The following is a 14,733-nucleotide window of genomic DNA, read 5'->3' on the forward strand; positions in this document are numbered from 1 at the left end:
GACACTCTTTCTCCTTCACCAGCATTACCACCTCCTCTCTGTGGCTCTGTGCAGATGACCCAAAAATCTATGGCTCCAACCCCTATTCTCCTTAGGCTACCAACTGTCCATTAGACATTTCACACTGGATTTCCAGGGGCCATCTCAGACTCCTCTTTCCCCTCAAGCCCTGTCCTCTGCTGACCTTCCCCTTTTCCGTTGGTGGCACCACCATCCTTCCAGTCACCATTAGAGTCTCTCACTCTTCATCTTCAGTCAAGAACCAGATCTTGTCATTTTTTTACCTCTGGTTTCTCTTGTCTATACCTGTCTCACATTCTGCTATAAGACCCTTGTCCCATCTTGTCCAAATTGTTGCCACAGCTTCCCCATTGCCCTTCCTGCCTCAATTCTTTCTCCACATGTTCATCTGCCATAGAGCTAGGAAAGTACATCCCTTAAAACGCAAGTCTGCCCGTGACACTCTCCTGCTCAGTCTACTCTTGGGGGTTGCTGTTGAGTTGTTTCAGTCGAGTCTTGAGTCTATGTAACTCCATTTGGAGTTTTCCTGGTGAAGATACTGGAGTGGTTTGCCATTTTTTCCTCCAATTCATTTTGTAGATGAGGAAACTGAGGCAGATAGGGTGAGATGAGTTGCCCAGGGTCACACAGCTAGGACACATCTGAGGCTGGATTTGAGGCAATGCCCTCAACTCTGCTCTGCCCTCAACATGTAAAAAACACATTCTCTTTCTGGGATTTGACTGAGGGACTTAGAAGGGCCCTTAGTCATCATCTGGTCAGGGCAGCAAGGTGGTGCAGTGGATAGAGCACCAGCCCTGGAATCAGGAGGACATGAGTTCAGATCTGGTCTCTGGCTCTTAGTATTTGCATAGCTGTGTGACCTTGGGCCTTGCAGAAACAAAAACAAAAGAAAGTCCTCATCTGGTCTAAGCCCTTATTTTATAAATAAGAAAACTTAGCCTTGGGTGGCTTATCATTTGTCTGGGATCTTATTGCTCAGGGACAGTCCCAGGTCTTCAGTCAACCACAGATCCTCAGTCCTTTGTCCAAGACAGCCCTCCTGCCTCTTTGAACAATTCAGGTAGCTGCTAGTACAAAAATACTGTCTTTGTAGTGGCCCAGGTGGAAGTAATTTTCCCTTGGTATTTTTAACATATAGGTTATAGTTTGTTGGAAATAATTGTTGCTTTATCTCAGTCAAAACCATTTCCATCCTTCTGCCAATACAGGGTTACATCTAGTGATTAAAAGTCACTTGCCCCCATCTGTACTCTTGAGCTTATCTTTCTACATTTGAATTGTGTTGAAATGTGAATTTACTTTGTGAAATATAGTCCATGCATAGTTGTGTGTGCATGGAGAGAGATTTTTCTGTTCTTTCCAAAGGAAAAAACCGCCCCCCCTTTCTGTCAGACTGGCTTGTTTTAAAGCAATAAACAGATCTCAAAAAGCAGCTCTCATATAAAATGCGAAGGCTTTGTGGGCAGAAATTGAATTTGTTGTCTCCTGGAGAAAATCTTTGATTCTGGATGGCTTATTATTACTACCTTAACATAATGATTTTTTGCTAGTTTGAAGAAGAAAATCAGAAGCTGAAACAAATAAACTTAAAAATTGAAATATCATTAAACTTACCTCCAGAAGCCTGTGTGAAGGTTGCCTCCATTTCCATTTCGCTCACAACTTTTCCTTTGTATCTGAGGTCTGGCTTTTGATGGAGAGGGTTTGTCATCAAAATGAGTTCCTCTGTAGGGTCGGGGAGATTCATCTACCTGGTGCTAAAGATGCTGGTGCCAAATGGTAACTTTGTCCAGAAGGGACACAGAACAGGGCGTTCTTATTTCTTGACAGAACAGTCAGAACTGCAGAAGTTTGCAGGAGTCTCCAAATGGGAAGGGCAGCTCTTAGCAGCTGCAGAGTCCCTCAGGTGCAGAAGGAAAGTAGAGCCAGGAGGTCTGTCACCTTGGGAAGGTGTTAATAGAGTGGGTCTGAGCCTGAAGAAAGACCATCCATCCCCAGCAGGCACACTGAGGTTGTCTGTCTGTTGCTTTGATCAGGGAAGGAAACGGGTTGTGTGGCAGCTGCATTAGTCCAGCCTTCTGGGCCCAGATAAGGCTGGAGCTTGGCGGTGACCACCAGCAGTGGGAAGACAGTGAGGATCCCTGAGCCCAGGAGGGGCGTTTCCAGTCAGATGTTGCTGCTGGTTTATTGTAAGAATACCTGCCTTGTTATCTCTGAATTCATTACCGTTTCAAAATATTCAAATGAGATTCCCCTTCCTATTCCCCACCTGAAATTCTAGATCCTTTCACACAGTGGTCTTACCTTTTTTTAGTGTCTTGGGCCTCTTTGGCAATCTGGCAAAATCTGTGACCTCTTCTTAGAATCCTATTTTTGAATGAATGAATTCAAATGCATAGAGTTACAAAACAAGTCTGTGCTAGTGAAATACAATTAGCAAAATAGTTTAAAAAACTCCAGCTTGCCAAATGAGGACTCCCATTTCTTGGAGATGTGGACACTTAAAGGGAATCAAAAACCATTGAAATATCATGGGGTTACTTTTCCCTCTTCTCTCAGGTCATTCCACTCAACAGACATTTAATAAACAAGTCTTCCCAGGGGCCGAGGTCCACCCTCCTTTCTCTTTTGCCTTGCTTGGATCATGGGGTCCATTCATCAATTCTTAGCCTACAGGGATCACCATAGGATCCTCAGGGGCTCTGGGCAGCTCCTGTCTTCTGCCCCTGCGGGGCTAGCTTCCCACTGTGACATCTCTTCCAGTTAGTAAGCTTATCTAGGGTTCAGGAGGTTCTTCTTAGGCTTAGTCTAAATAGATCTGGTTATAATGTGAGGCCATTTTGTGGGGTCATATGATGCTGTAAGAAATCTTTGAGGTCATTAAGACCAACCTCATTGACTTTGAGGCCCAAGAATCTAGGGTCATGCAACCAATAAATACCTGAGTTGGGATTTGAACCCAAATCTTCCTGCTTTTGTTTTATCTACTTCTGAAGTGCCACTAGTTCATTTCTGTATGTAGATAGTACAGTCAGCATCCTTATATACTATTCATAATTGAAAATCACTTCTCAGAAGAATTCAGAAAAAGGCTCTGTCAAATGATCCCTTCTTGTTCAGAGCATTTCTAGAGAGCTGCAAAGTAGTTTGGACTTGACTCAGTTAGTGTCGATGAAGGGTCTACCTTTTGTCCAGCACTAGGCTAGGCCCTGCTGTAAAGAAGAGAAAAACCTTTTCAGCACCCAAATCTCTCTCCCATCTCTTTGAAAAGCAAAAAGGACAAACCTCATTACACACATGAAACTATGTAGAACATTCTTCCACATTAGCCGTGCCCTGGGGAATAAACTTCGAAGGAAAAAAAATGTACTTCACCTGGAGCTCAGTTCTCTCCCTGGAGGTGAAGAGCAGTTTTCATCAGAATTGCAGTGGATCATTGTGCTGAGCAGAGTTGCTCCAGTTTCACTGTTGATGGTTCTCCTGGTTTTACTGGCTTCCCTCTGCATCAGTCCATACAGGACTTTCCAGGATTTTCTGAAACCACCCCCTTTGTCATTTCTAATGGCACAACAGTGTAATGGTATTCCAGCCCAGTGATAACCATTCCCCAATTGGTGGGCATCCCCTCAGGTTCTCTTTCTTTGATTTCTTTGGGATATAGACCTAGCAGTGGTATTACTGAGTCCTAAGCAATGCAGATTTATGGATCTTCGGACATAGTTCCTCCCTGTCCTCCAGAAAGGTTGGCTATCTCCTCCAAGATTAATCATTTTCCTTTTCTGTCATGTTAGCCAATCTGATGAGTATGAAGTGATAACCGCAGAGTTACTTTAATTTGCAATTTTCTAATTATTAGGGATTTAGAGCATTTTTTTATTAATTTTTAAATTTTATTTATTTTTGAATTTTACAATTTTCCCCCAATCTCTCTTCTTTCTCCACCCCCCTATTTAGAGCATTTTTATATGACTATAGATAGCTTTGATTTCTCCCTTTGATAACTACCTGTTCATATCCCTTGTTCATAACAATTGTTATAGAATACTTTAAACAAGTTTTTGCAGAGTGATCATCATCATCACTCATTTTCTTGGAGCCCCTGGTAATGTTGCCTCTGTTTCACAGATGAGGGGACTGGGGGGGTCAGAGGAGTCCAGGTCCCTGCCCAAGCTCCCAGCTAGAAAGGGTTTCTCAGACAGAATGTGAGTCAGGGCTCTCCCCACTACTGCTACCTTGTCCTGAGGCTTTTACAGAGTCCTGAAGGATGCTGGCATGTGGGGGGGGAGGAGGCAAAGAGGGAGGAATGCCAGATGCTTTGCCAAGCACTTTATGGAGGTCCTCTCATTTGGTCGGGGGTAACATAGAGAACCCTGACTCTGGGGCCTTGAGAAATGAAAGGGCATTGGCTGGAGAGTCAGATCATTTAACCCTTCTGGGCCTCAGTTTCCTCACTTGTAAAATGAGAAATATAGCCTCACTGTAGCTTCTGAGGTCCCTGGTTTTCTTTTCCTCTCCAGGCCTCAGCTTTTTTAATCCAAAAAAATGGAAATGATGCTTGTTCTGCTTAATGAAAGCAGACAAGGGGAAGGAAAGGGTCATGGGGAAAGTTTGCTTGAACTGATGCAGAGTGAAACAAGTGGAAATAGAAGAATAGTTTACAATGTGACGTATAAGAAAACTGTCTGAGAGACAGTCAGTGACCAGTTCTGACTTTAGAAGACTATTCTCCCTTGAGGAAGAGTGAGATTGGGGCAGGGGAGATGGTTTGTAGAGAATGAAGAGGGATCCAGAGCCCAATGGAAGAATGTGAGGGGATGTTTATCTCCCAACACACATACACACACACACACATGCACATATAGCGTTTAAACTTGTACCCATTTGTTTTTCTTTTTCTTTTATTTCAAGGTTTTTTTTTTAAGATACTTTTACTTTGACAGCACAGATACCACACACCCAAGACCCACCCTATAAACCTTTCCTTCTAGCAAGAGAACTACAGTTGGGGGCCGTTATGGCTGGCCAATTTCCTTCACTGCCCACTAGGGTACAGGGAGCTGCTTCCCTTTTCTCCAGGACCAGGATTGGTTTTCATTATGCTTAGTGTACTTTGGTGATTTACTTTGTGGAGTCTTGTGTCTAGTAGGTTCTTAATTAATGCTTCCTTCATTTGTACCCTCCAGCCTTCTTTCCTATTGTTTTCCTTCACGTTCTCCACCCCACAGTGAGCATGACCCCACTTTGTTCTGATGATTAATATCTGTGTGTCCTTCATCTCCTTAGGCCTCAGTTTCCTCATCTGTAAAGGGGGAGGTTGGCCTTGGTCTCTGGGCTCCTGTGACTCTTCCCCAGGCTTCTGCATTTGTGGACGTTGTGGAAGTCTCCGTTTTTGGGGTCCACTCCAAGGGCTCTTCCTCTTGTTTCTCAGAACTCTTGATCTGGAAGTCTCTTGCAGTAACTTGGACACCTTTTTAGCAATTATTTTTGTCCCTGGCCTTTTTTTCCCATTCAGTTATAATTTTCTTGAGGGCAGAACCAGGCTCACCTCTATCTTATTGTCCCTTAGTAGAGTTCTTTGAGCATACGGTAGGAGCTTTCTGTAACTGCATTATGTAAAGAAATGCCCCAAATCAAAAGCCATCCCTGGTTGGTGGAGTGGGGTGCCTCCATATCCCACCAAGCTGGCAAGGATTCCCTGGCCTTTGCGGGGCTCAGTTATCACTTCGCTTGTCTGCCTTTTCTCATGTGTGACATTGATCGACTCACTGGGATCGCCCTCTGACTTGTTGCCAGCTGTAGGAAGGGAGACTTTGGACATGTTGGCAGATAGCTCTGATTTGGGCAAGCGTAGTTGAACCTCTGCAGAGCTCTTTTTGGCAGAATTGAGTGTGACTCTTATCATTTTCCCCATTAAGCTCTCATTTCAGTTTGCTTATCTTCCCTTCTTAGCAAACAAGCTTCTGAGAAAGCTTTTTAGGGGCGTCAGGCTGGTGGGAAAGGGTCTTGTGATAACGGTAGACACACTGCCTTTATGGTGAGTATCCTGGCAAAAATGAAGACAAGGGGCCATAACTGGGTTATTGGGGTCATTGACTGTGATTGAATTATTTTGATGATCAATTGTTCATTCTTTTTTTTTTAAGTTCATTTTGAAGTGTCCTCTGAAAACATTTAATTATTCTGTCACAAAATCTATGTGTCCACCTGTTCATCCTGACAAATTTTGTATCTAAAACGTCTTTCATTGGAAATTATATTGTTCCAAATATATAAAATACTTGAGGAAACTAAGGCTGCTTCCATTCAGATTTGTTCTTTGTAGCATCAACTGAATTTTGAATGGAGTAATGAAATTAATGAATCAATATTCACCAGTAATGTGGGGAGTTTAGTAGAACTGTGGATTTTGTTTGCTTGTTTGAAATATTTTTCCCCAAATCCCTTTTCAGAAGATTACAGTGAACATAAGCAATGACTCATCAACTAATAAGGTCTTTCCCAGGACAAATATGGTGCCATTAAAATAGTCCCTCCTACCTATGGGCCCACAGTCTAAGACTGTAGTTCTGGGATGACCAAGGCAGGGAGTATGTTTTCTGCATAGGCCATTTCAAGAATTCTCTGTTGCACTTTCTATGCTCCACTGGTTTGTGGATGGAGGTCTGGCCTTATAGCCAAGATAACTTGGGTTCAAATCCAACTGTATAACCCTGGGCAAGTCACCTAACTTCTCAGAAGGTGCTCACCTTTCCTCGAGGAAGTTCTCTCACCTCAAAGTTTCCTATATCAAGAAATCCCACATTCTCAGTGTGTTCTATACCTAGCAAATTTTTGTTAGAGTTCAATTAAATTTATTCCCAATTTTTATGCTTTCTTAAATATTTTACCTGAAATTTTAGGTACAAAAGTTAAAACATCAGTTGAAACTCACAAAACCAAACTATAATGAGCAAAGTTGCATTTGGAAAGACAAAAATACCTCCCTGGAACACTGCCACTGCTCTTTCTATAAAAAGTGAACTTTAAGCATTCTTTGAACCTCCCCAGGGCTAGACTCAGGAGGCCTGAGAAGGGCCCACCTTCCCAAGGTGCCAGTACCAATGGGGTCAGATAAAGGGAAAGTCTTTAACCCCCATATTGAAATGCTATTCCCTTGGTTCCTCCGTAACTACCTCTCAGTTCTGCAGAGTTTGTAGGGGCTCCCACCTGGGCCCTTGAGTCTGCAAGAAATGGGGTGGGAGAAAACCTTGGGTGAAGTTTTTACCCAGGAATCATTGCATTGCTAGAATCACTTCTATGATCTTTCAAGTAACCCGAGTGATTTTTACCACACGGTAATAAATGTAACGACTTATTTTTAACCATAAAGTTGATGGGAAATCCTTTAGCAGAACATGTCTGATTCTAGGAACAAAGACTGTCTCTCTTCTGAGCTTTGGTTTATTGGAAATGACCCTACTCTATGTTGGAAACAGTTTTCAGGGGTCCCAATGCTCTTCTACCCAATTGGTTGTTGAAAACTTATCAATTACTAGGGCTTATCACTTAATGGCATTTCCTGAGAACACTGCCCGTCTTGATTCTGATGGATTGTCTACAATAACCCACGGGGGGGGGGGGGGGGGGGGTCTGATAGTCGGGTTACTTTATTATGGTCATGGGTTACTTTGATCTGTCCATTGACTCCTGAACCTGTGAAGTTCTTTTCCTCTGACTTTAATTTTTTCTTTCTTTTTCAAGTATCAATTTACAGTATTTGGTTTTATGACAAGAATGACTGTCACCGCATAGCCAAACTCATGGCCAAGTAAGTATCCACTCTTAACTCCATAGTTATCTTGACTGATCTATAAGAAAGGAATGCTTTGGGGGGCAACCAGGTGGAGCAGTGGATAGAGCACAAGCCCTGGAGCCAGGAGGACCTGAGTTCAAATCCAACCTCACACTTAATAATTACCTAGCTGTGTGGTCTTGGGCAAGCCACTTAACCCCCCCCCCCCCCAATTGCCTTGCAAAAGAAAAAAAGAAAAGAAAGGAATGCTTTCCTGACTATCCCTTTCTCTCTAGGAGGCTCTTTGGTCCATGTCTTTCTTTACCCACAATCTCAATTTAACCTGCTTAGGGAGCAGGTTCATTTCAAAGTTGGTGTCTTGAGCTTGCAATGGGTTTTCCCTAGAATAGGCTCATCATGTTTTTTGTCTTGTGGACTCTTGGGTGCAGAGAGGAGGTGCTGTGGGAACTCTTCTTTTGGCAGTGTTTTTAAATGTACAAAATATTGAAGTATAGTTACCAGATATTTTATTAAAAAATAGCAAAAAAAAAGAAAACCAAATCTGTGCACTCCATGTTAAGATCCCCTGCCCTAGAAACTCTTTTTAAAATGACAATTGACTTCCTAGGGCAGCTCAGGAAGGAATATATTGGAACCCATGGTAATTATGCCACTGGCTGACACTTTTTACTTAGCTGATCTGTTTTTGTTCTCACCCCCAGCCTGTGTAGACAATACTACATGCATAAGACCCTTATTAAAAATCCCCGTAAGTGAATCGTTCAGGAATCCCATAGTCATTGCTGGAGGCTGGATTCCCACTCAAATCTCCTGACTCCAGATTTGCAGCTTTTTCTCTCTTGCCTTGTAGCTAAAACAAATCTGAGTCCTGAGTTGCAGGAGCTGAAGGAGAGGAGTTTGCTCATTTCCTGGGAACAGGCCTGACTGTCAGACCTGTTTCTCCACCTCCCCATCTCCTCTGGGGCTCTTGCTTCCTGCCCAGCTGTGGCTTCCTTCTGAGGCTCCCCCCCCCATACCCCTCCCCCAGTTCTAAATGACTTCACAGAATACAGGAATGATTTAGTAATCATCACCTTCCCAAAGGTATTTGCATTTAAAAAGTGACATTTTCTAGGAGAGTGAGGGTTCAGCATAAGAGAACCAGATGAAAATTTGCATACAAAAAGCCTAGTACACTAGAGGGACCCTTCAGTGAGGGGGCTTCCCCCCCCCCCAGTCCCCACCTCCCACCCCAATAGCTTGGAAGTCCTTTGCCTTTAATCTTAAACTGCACTGAATGATTGTCCTGGACTCACCACAATGAGTCCTTGAAGAAGGCCAGGGATGTTCCTAATGGTATCCAAGACTGAAGAGATCTGTGTCAGTGCCAGGCATTCCCTTTGTGTGAGATGGGCTGGCAACCAGTGCATCTGTCTGCCACAGAGATTTGCAGAAGTGGTTGTTAACCAACGTCCCTGGCAGTGCCAACACCCAATGACAACATTCTCCACTCTCCTCTGAAGGCAAGTCCCAGGACTATAGGGAGAACTGAGCAGACCTGGCTTGACAGGAGAGGCAACTGTTGGCCACCAGTCTGCAGAGGGAGCTTTTGGCCTGGCCTCGGGTACTTCCTAGCCAGAGGACCCTTGAGCAGTTCACTGTTGGCCTCACCAGGTAGTGAGGATCAGATGAGATCGATATAAAGCACTTACCTGATAATGTTAACTGTTATTATCATTATTGTTACCAAGAGAAACAAAAATGCCAACCAGGCAGAGTGAAGATGGTCCTTGTTCCTTTGGAAAGCTTTAGAGAAGTGAAAATGGGCTAAAGGTTGGTTAGCATTTAGTGAAGCCAGGAAACTTGAGGTGTTTCAATAAAGTCTTCCTTTGAAAATTTGGGAAGACCAACCAAGGCAGAGAGAAGCTCACTGTTCCCAAATTTAGGGCATGTGTCCATTCTGTGTTTATAGCTTATCAAACGTGAAATCATATTGGCTTAAGTCTTGACTAGTTAGATTTGTCTCTTTCTAAGGTTTGTGTCTCCAAGATGTTCTTAGGGCCGATTATATAGCTGACAAAGACTTTTGAAATTCTTATTTTTAGAGTGGTGGAACAGGAAACTCAAAGGTGCCAGCAGGCTGCTAGTGACCGGCAGAGTCCCAGCCGAGCCAATGGACACCATGAGAAAAGACCCATTGACATCCTGGAGATGCTAAGTAAAGCCAAGGATGAGTATGAAAGAGTAAGTGCTGGGCTGGGCTGGGCTGGACAGGATAAGCTGGGAAAGAGAGGAGAAGGGTGGCAAGAGGCAAGGAGCCGCTTGGCTTTTTATTAGCCAAAAAAAGTGTTTCTCTGAAACTGAAAATAAAGCATTCTTTTTCTCAAATGAATTCCTCCCCCCCCATAACTAGTGTTATATCAAATACTAAACTATTCTTTTGTGCCAGTAAGAAAGTTTTGTGGGGGTTGTGTGTGTGTGTGTGTGTGTGTGTGTGTGTTAGACTCAGGTAATTTTTATCTTTTGGATTTTAAGAGCCATCCAAAAACAAGAAAAACTAATTAGATTCTACCATTACTCATCACAAATGCTATTAGCTTAAAGAGTTAAAAATTATTTATTCAAAGAACATTTTAAAACTAATGTTATGGGAGAGGCTAGGTGGTGCAGTAGGTAGAGTACCGGCCTGGAGTCAGGACCTGAGTTCAAATCTAGCTTCAGACACTTAATAATTACCTAGCTGTGTGGCCTTGGGCAAGCCACTTTAACCCCATTGCCTAGCAAAAACCTAAAAAACAAAAACAAAAAAAAAACTTCTGTTAATTATTTTAAAAGCTAGAAATGCACCTCCTTTTTCAGTCCCATATAGCTTTGCACTGGCAGATGAGTAGGTGACAACAATGGGAAGACTGCACTTAACCTCTTTGAATTTTTCTGAGTGATGATTGTCTTTTCTGGTTCTTGCCCCACGAATGCAATGCATGGGAGGAAATTGGCTCCCTGAACACTCAAGAGCTTGGTGCTAGGGTCTCCACAGCCCTTGGACCTTGGAAGAGCACTTCACATGTTGGATCGTGAGATCTTCACAACAGTCCTGTGAGGTCAGAGTTCTTTTTAACCCAGTTTTATCCATGTAGAAGTCCTGAGACAGGTGACATGACTGGTGACAGGTCTAAGGCTGAATTCGAATTCTTGTCTTCCTGGCCCCATGTAGCTCTAACCACTGGATCACTGCCTGTCTGAAGATCATGCAACTGTGAACCTCTTCACACTCTCCCCCTTGTTCTCCTATGTTGAGACTAGTCCCAGGGCCTGGGAGAGCCCTTCACTAGTGGATTATTTGTTTGTCTCTTACCAACTGTCTTTGGGGAAGTGCGCACTGGTTTGCATCTGCCTTGATAACAATTAAAGACTTTACAGCTTCTAGTAGAGTATGATGGAATTCAACCCAGACTCATTTCTGGAGTGGAATGTAGCATTCTTTCTTTGTCCCCTTAATACATTGTGTCCTGAGTTTTTTGCATGTTGAAAAGGATTAAGAACTTTTGTTAAGACAAAAGTTTTCCTAATTTGAGACATACATTTTATTGGGGCACAACCTAAAAATAATAGAGTAGAAACATTGTGCCCAGAAGCCTTGAGTGTGCTACAGATCAAGCCTGAGACCCCGTCCCTCAGTAGTTCTGCACAGGCCTGTGTTCATCTACAGATACTGTGAGATTCTCTCCACTCAATCTCCAGGGGGAATCTTAACCCTGAGATAATAGCTTCCACTTCCCATTCAAATTTTGCTAAAGGTTATCTGCTTGGATTCCTTTTCCATTTCCCTCTCTGACAGCAATAACATTGATCCACCAGATCAGAAATATTGTGAAAATTGTGTGATTTCTTCAGAGGCTCAGCAGCCTCTTAACCAAGCAGGTTAGTCTGCAGCCCTTCCATGAGTTCCTACAGCCAAAAAATTCTTCGTCTCTGGATGATTCAGTGATGATAACCTCCAGGAGATGAACATGAACCTCAGGCATCCAGGTCATCATGAGGTCCATTCAAGGCTTTATTTATTTGGTAAGACCTGAAAGTACTTGTGCTTCACTGTCACTGCTTCTTCTAGCTTGAACTCAGCCCAACATGAATAATACCATGTGGATGCTCTGGCAAGAGCTAACACTGACCCTTGGACCTGGCCTTGGTATCTAGATCATAGAATTTGATAAGCAAGCAGCAGGAAAGAAAGGCCTTTGTTTTAACCTCTCAGATGATTTTCAGAATATTCTTAAGATGGTTCAAATGAAGCGATTCTGTTTCCTGACATGGCACTGGCAGACTGAAGAGGTTTCACAGGTGTCCAGCAATGAGGCCAGCACAACAGCTCTGTAGACCTTCAGTCTGGTAGTCAGTCTAATACCTCTTCTCTTTCCACCTTCCTTTGGAGCCTCCCAAACACTGAGCTGTTCTGGCAATGCGTGTCTGCTTCAGCAGCTATGGTGGGACCTCTCTGGAGAGTACCCTGCCAAGATAAGTGGCCATATGATCCACAGCATCAGTACTTCTACATTTGCTGGAACTGATTTTTCCCCTATGGATGATGGTGAAGGATGCTGGCTGAAGGATAAGTGTTGGCTTGGTGTTGCTCAAAGGTAACCCACATAGGGGCAGCTAGGTGGCACAGTGGATAAAGCACTGGCCCTGGAATCAGGAGTACCTGGGTTCAAATCTGGTCTGAGACATTTGATAATTACCTAGCTGTGTGGCCTTGGGCAAACCACTTAACCCCATTTGCCTTGCAAAAACCTAAAAAAAAAAAGGGGTAACCCACATAACAAAGAATTGATCCACACATACTGTGTTCCATCTCAGCCTCAGAGGCTGCATTTAGCATTTGGTCATCTGTGGCAAAATGAGGCCAGTCACTGGGTCCTTTTTCAAGATGCAGTGTGAACCATTCAAATTCTGCCGTGGAGAGCCCAACTCTGATGGGCTGGCCACAAGACTGCTTTATGGAGAACCCAGAAGTGATGCAAAGACACTCCAAGGTCTCTCTGTAGAACTTTGGAATCAGTTGTAAGATATGGAAGACCCTGGCCCAGGACTGCCTAGCATGGCATGCTCTCATCAAAGAAGGCACCTCAAAGCAGAGTTGCAGTAGCTCAGATTTACGGACATCTCCATACCAAATGGACATTATTTGTGCCCAACTTGTGGTAGAGCCTTCCGAGTTTGTACAGGACTGATCAGCCACAGTTGAATACGAGTTTTCTCAACCTCAACATCGTGATGCCATGAAAAAGTATGAAGGAGGAACAACAACTGAATTATGTGTCTGTAAAGAAAATCTTGGGCCAACAAGAAAATCATATGCCTTTACCTTCTGGGGATTATAATTCTGAAAAGAAAATTTCTCAAAAATTTTGAGAACTATATATCCTAAGGAAAATTACATCCAAAATGTGGTCTGCATGAAAGGTTTCCAAGGATTATAGTAAAACAAACTCTTGGAGGATTGATTGAATCTGATATAATAATGTCGTAATCCAAAAATTGTTAATAGCAGCTCTTTTTGTAGTGGCTAATAATTTGAAATGAAGAGAATGTCCATTAGTTGGGGAATAGCTAAAAAAGCCTGTGATATATAATTGTGATGGAATATTGTATATCACAGGCTAGGTAATTATATATCACTATGTAATTATATATCACTATAAGAAATGACAACAGGATGATTTCAGAAACACCTAGGAAGACTTAACATGAAATGATGCAAAGTGAATGAGCAGAACCAGGAGAACATTGTACACAGTGAACTGTGAATGACTTTGCTATTCTCAGCATACAGTGATCCAAGACAATCCCAAAGGATTCATGATGAAACCTACTTATCTGCCTCTAGAGCAGGAACTAATGTGGTCAGGATACCAACGAAACTATATTATTTTTCATTTTCTTTTTTATTGTTGTTTGAGTCTTGTACAAAATTAATAATAAGAGAGCCCTTGGACAATTCTCCACCCCAGTCCCCTGCTTCCATAAAATGAACCATGTGGAGGAGCCTACCTCTACCCCTGTACCATTCCATGGGACAATTGGAGTTCTTGATTACAACTGTTTATGTTTGTGTTAAGTTTCACATGTGTGGTCTATTATTCGATTGCTTTCATCTCAGGGAGGAAGAAAGGTAAGAAGGGATAGAATTTGGAGCTCAGAATTTGGGGGCAAATGTTGAAAATTATACATGTAATTGGGAGAAAAAATAAAATATTTTAAAAAACTGACTTGCTTGTCTCTTCTCTTCCCTCCCTCAAAACTGTTGTACTCCTACTTTTTGCAACCACTTCTTCTATTTAACAGTAGAATAAACATTGCCTCCTTGAAGGAGAGTTATCCTTGTCAGAGTATTCCTGTAGCCTTGGTGGTGCCACCTGAATTTGCATTTTTGCATTTGAGAGAAAAACCCTTCTCTCCCCATGACATTGTGGAGGCTCCTCTCCTGCCCAAAGGAGATGGTCAATGAGTTGACTTGGAGAGAGAATAAGCTTTATAAAAGCCATAATGATGTGACTGAATCTAGGATTCTCTCAGTATGTCAGGTCTGTATGAGGAAATCAATAAGCCTTCACACTTTAAATGAATTGGATGTGCCCTCTAAAAAAATAACTACCTTTTATTTTAGTTTCTAGCTTGTCTTATCCCCCAGATATATGACCTTTAGCATACAGAGGAAAATAGCCATCAGCACAACTCTTTGTAGTTGCCTCACCTTGTCATTCCTCCCTAGACATGGGATTAGCCCTAGACCCAAGGCACCACTGGGATTGGGGTGAGTCTCTGAGCAGTTTCTTCCCCTGTGGTACCTGATTCTAGGGCCTAAAGGAGATTTATGACAGTGAAGGTCCTTAAGTATTACCATGCATTTTTATTATTTTTTTATTTTTAAATATTTT

At 42.7% G+C, this 14,733-nt stretch overlaps 1 protein-coding gene across 3 annotated transcripts in view; it reads left to right on the forward strand.

Moving 5' to 3' along the window:
• The window catches only part of DCP1A (decapping mRNA 1A), a 40,450-nt gene that overhangs the window by 12,542 nt on the left and 13,175 nt on the right, over positions 1–14,733 (forward strand). For all 3 annotated transcript variants that reach the window (XM_074199189.1, XM_074199188.1, XM_074199187.1), the window contains 2 exons: positions 7,765–7,831; positions 9,901–10,039. In XM_074199189.1, the coding sequence (XP_074055290.1) occupies positions 7,765–7,831; positions 9,901–10,039 (206 nt within the window). The remainder of the gene's footprint in view (positions 1–7,764; positions 7,832–9,900; positions 10,040–14,733) is intronic.

Source organism: Macrotis lagotis, chromosome 8 (assembly GCF_037893015.1).
Source record: "Macrotis lagotis isolate mMagLag1 chromosome 8, bilby.v1.9.chrom.fasta, whole genome shotgun sequence".
Taxonomy (NCBI): Eukaryota; Metazoa; Chordata; class Mammalia; order Peramelemorphia; family Peramelidae; genus Macrotis; species Macrotis lagotis.